We start from the raw sequence: 4,669 nt of genomic DNA on the forward strand, positions 1-4,669 counted from the left end.
TAAAATATTTTATTTTAGTTTCGTTTTTGCACTAGGCTGATTACAAAAAACACAGCTAAATGCCCTCTGCCTGTGGCAAAATTTTGTTATTTCAATTTAAAATTTTGTTATTTAGCGTGAAAGGCCCATAAAATATGTATTTATATTTTTCTGTTCGCTGAGTTTTTATGTTTGTATTATATAATTGTAAAAAATATATTGATTTGTATTGAGTAATCGGATTCGAAATTTTTGACAGTCACAATATTTTCCCTTACTATGTATTTCAAATATAGGTCGGTGTATATAAAAAGAATAAAATAAAAAAATGTTTATAAAGGAAAGTGAATTTAAAAACAATAAAATAAAAAAATGTTTTATAGGTAAGTGATTGTAAAAAGAATAAAAAAAGTTATTTATATGGATAAGTTAATGGAAAAAAAATTATGTCTGGCTCATTTTTTACATAATATACACAAAAAATGCAAAAAGAAACCCACTTAGCTGGGTAGGTAAGTGACAGTAAAAAGAATAAAATAAAATAAATGTTTACATAGGTAAGTGAATGTAAAAAGAATAACAAACAGGTTGTTTTTAAAGGTAAGTGAATAGAAAAAGAAAAAAAAAGTTTGTTTGGCTCATTTTTTACATAATATATACACAAAAAACAACAAAAAGAAACCCGCTTAGCTGGGTAGGTAAGTGATAGTAAAAAGAATAAAATAAAATAAATGTTTATATATATAGGTAAGTGAATGTAAAAAGAATAACAAAAAGGTTGTTTTTAAAGGTAAGTGAATAGAAAAAGAAAAAAAAAGTTTGTTTGGCTCATTTTTTACATAATATATACACAAAAAACAGCATAAGAAACCCGCTTAGCTGGGTTGGCATATGATTGTAAAAAGAATAAAATAAAATAAATGTTTACATATGTATATAAAATTTTATCTGTACTCTTATGGGAAGTGGGAAAAAAAAATATGAAAACAAAACGAGGAAAATATTAACATTTATTTTCAATGGTATTGCTAATTCAAATGATGAAATGATAAGTTTTAGTCCCTGTTAATTGCTTCCAATGTTTAAATAAAATTTTACTCAAATAAGATCATTTGAGCGTAGTGCAAAATCTCAAACCTGATGAGAAATCATATCATCAATTAGCACTGACACTTGATTTGTGTCAGTTTTGGCAATTATTCTCTTTTTATTTTTATTTTAGGATATATATTAAAAAAAAAAAAAAAAATGTTTTTTCTGGTAATACATACAAATAACTATTATCTGTAGGTAACAGATTGATATTTAAAAATTAAAAGTACCTTCTGTCATTTTCATGATGTGATTCCAGATAATTTTCTTGTTTTGTATGGAATATTTAAATTTAATCAATTCCTTTTGATATACATACTCGAGCCAGAGGTAAAAAGAATGATTTCTCATTTAAAATCATCCATATAAGGTTAACTTTGAACCATATCATCAGCTAAACCAGAAGGCTCTGGAAGGAATAATACTGCTCCTCCTCCAATTATACCAAGAAAACCAAGAACTACAAGAGGCATGCATTCAAACACTCCAGCCTATGAAATAAAAAAAAAAACATAAATACTATATAATTAAAGGTTGTAGTGTTAATTTCCCTAATAATCTTTACATCTATGTTTAGCAAAGTTTTGATTATAAAATAATAATAACAAAATATTTATGTATTCAGGAGGCATATAATTCCAATACAAACAATAGTAAGATGGCTTTAGAGCCTTAAAGAATCAAATAAAAGTATAAAATAATTAATAAGTATCAAACAAATTACAAATCATAATGAAGCAACTTCTGTACATACACAAAAAAAATAAATAAAAATAATAATAATAAACTTTTGGAACTGAGTGGATAGGAAATTATGAAATAAGAGGGATTCGAAGGAAGGAAGGAGCCTACTAGAGCGATGGATGGAAGTAGGAATGGAATTCCATAGGATCTGATAAGGAAGCATCTGTCAAAAGCTACAGTTCAGTGGACCATAATAAACATATCTGAAGACTGGAAATGGGTATTGCGGGAATGAACAGAGGATTTGAATAAAGGGAGATCTAAGATGTCTGATGGACGACTGGATTAGAAAACTTGATAAAAGAAGGGTGTAAGGAAACATTTATGCCAGTAGAAAGGGTAAAGTCACTACAACTCCTCACAAAAACGGGAAATGGAGGTGTCCCTGGGGATTCCGAAGAGATCTTATTATCATAAGTTTCAAGCATTTGAGTGTTTTATTCTTGTATAATGACCCCACAAGAGCTGTTTGTTGCTCATAATAAATTACGAATGAGTGCTGAGAGGGGCTGGGTGACAAAGGTTCTCAATGGATGCTAAAAATAACTTAACTAGAATTTAATACTATCTGCCTTAACATTGCAACTTTGACACAGTTATTCTATTCACCAGAGGGTTGTAACTATGTATGTTAAGAGACAGGAAAAAATTTAATTTTTAAATCTCATTACTTAAGTTTTGATCATATCGATACCTTTAATATTACATTTTTACTTACCAATGCCCATAAATATGGAACCAATAGCAGCGAAATACCAGAAGGTACGGTTGTGGACCCCACACCCATGTTCCTCATTGCAGTTGGAAACAACTCTGCACTAAACACCTTCAAAATCATATTTGTAGCACTAATACTGAGCCTGCCTACCATTACCAATGTCATGTACAACCAGCTTCCTAAAAAAAAAATTAAGACAGTAATAACAACTCTTTAACATCAACATACCAAAATAAATCAGAAGACACTCATTTGCTTTTAAAGAATAATGTGAAATACACAAATATTAAATATTAACACAGAATAGTACAATAAAATCCTGATCAAGTTGGCACTAGGACTTGTATTACTATTGGTCTGGAGAATTAGTCAAAAAGGGAGTTTATTGGTCCTTTTATTTCACCAGCAACACCTACTTGGAGGTTCCCATGTTTAATTTTCAGTCCAAACCATAGTGAAAGCGTTTTCAATCTTTTTCCTTCTACCTTTTCTTTGTAGCATCAATGATGGCTAACTTACTATCCGAATTGGAACTAAGATGATAAAAATTAAATAAGATGAAATGTTTAATTTAAGCTTCTAACTGATGCTTGGAGATGACTGATCCTCAATAAATATACCTTGAATTTACAATTAACGTTAAACCTCCTATGGTATGTCATAAATAAAAGTGAATTTTATTGAATTGGTTTCTACAAGATTAATTCTAATGTATCAAATGTATACATACAAACTGTAAAGAGAAGTGAGACAGGGTGATGCTTTAGCATACCTCTTTTCCTTCCTAGATTTGGAGAGACAGGTCTGTGACACCTACATTTAAACTTGTGCTACAATATATACAATTATTTTGCAGATACTCATTTTTGTAGAACAAAATAATATAATTTATCAGATGATTGTCCAAACCATTCTAGAACTTGAGACTACAGAGAAGAAACTGTGAGAAGAAATTTGGTTGTCAGTGATAGCAAAAGAAAACATACAGTAGCCCAGGAGACTTCAAGACAAGATGTCGTCGGTGTAGATTTTGGACCAAGAAGTTTGAACTGACCTCAGATAATGCAAATCTTGGTTTACAGATAACTAGTGATGGGCCGTTTGTAGCTGAGGGAGTTAATAACTGCAGAGGCGCTAGGATCAAATCTGGGCTGGGTGGTCTCACAAAATTAAAACTAGGCCCCCTGATGAGAGCATCACAAAATAAAAATATCCAGTGATAACCAAATGAATGTATAGATAAGTGACAGGATTATTTAACAGTGAATTAAGATTGAAGTCACTTAGTATAACTCATCCAATAAAATCATCCTCTAAAAAACGATTATTTGACCAGTTTAAACTTATGGATCTGAGACTTATACAATTATTTAGGAGGTGAAAAAGAACCTCTTGGTACAAGAAAGTAAGATAGAAGGAAGAATTTACGACCTAATATTTGTAAATAGGGAATGGTGGCACAGAAAAACTCAAAAGATCTACAGTAATTTAAAAAAAAAATGATGTGGTCTTCATAAAAGTGGGCCGATCCGGATGGGCAGGCTATGTAAGCATGACAGACGATCTGATTCTGACATCCTAACTAACATACTGTCTGAAGGGCAATGTAACCTAAGCTTTCATGTAGAGACTGTGTGGACAATGATGCCAAAAGACTTCTATTAAGTTGAATGGAGGCAGAACAGGAAAGGGACCCCAGGAAATGTTATTATGTAATACAAGAAGGAGGCTCTCCATTCATGAGGTCAAATTAAATAAGCAGATGGATACAAAATAAAAATTGAAAATAACTAAGTAAAAAGAAATTTAAAATTAAGTTTGTTACCTTTTACAGCAATTGCAGTAGACAGGCAAGCAAATCCAGCAATAAAAGCAGTTAAAAATGTTGGCCATCTTCTTCCCATTTTTAAGAGGATAATGATACAGATTAATGCTGCTGGAAACTCTACTAAACCTATAAAAACAATAAAGGAATTTTAAATGTATACATTATAAAATATATATTTTATATATAGGGAAATGGTCAGGGTTGCGGTCAATAGTGAAACAAAAATAGTTTACAACTATTTATTTTCCAACGTTTCGCCCCACTTTGCAGGGCTTCATCAGGGCTGTCCAAATAAATAAGTTGAACAG

The 4,669-nt window shown here is 30.8% G+C and overlaps 1 protein-coding gene across 2 annotated transcripts in view; it reads right to left on the reverse strand.

Annotated features, from left to right (window-relative positions):
• Positions 1–4,669, reverse strand: part of LOC106685562 (organic cation transporter protein) — a 31,212-nt gene that overhangs the window by 1,797 nt on the left and 24,746 nt on the right. The window contains exons 9-11 of one of the 2 annotated variants that reach the window (XR_010842807.1): positions 4,359–4,487; positions 2,534–2,712; positions 1,302–1,562 (exon numbers count right to left, since the gene is read on the reverse strand). Coding sequence is in view for 1 of the 2 variants with exons in the window: in XM_014428316.3 (XP_014283802.1) it covers positions 1,443–1,562; positions 2,534–2,712; positions 4,359–4,487 (428 nt within the window). In the remaining variant the exon portion in view is untranslated. Of the gene's footprint in view, positions 1–975; positions 1,563–2,533; positions 2,713–4,358; positions 4,488–4,669 lie in introns of those variants that run through there. The other variant, XM_014428316.3, reaches the window with a different exon arrangement.

Source organism: Halyomorpha halys, unplaced genomic scaffold (assembly GCF_000696795.3).
Source record: "Halyomorpha halys isolate HHAL.00 unplaced genomic scaffold, Hhal_1.1 Scaffold710.1, whole genome shotgun sequence".
Classification (NCBI taxonomy): domain Eukaryota; kingdom Metazoa; phylum Arthropoda; class Insecta; order Hemiptera; family Pentatomidae; genus Halyomorpha; species Halyomorpha halys.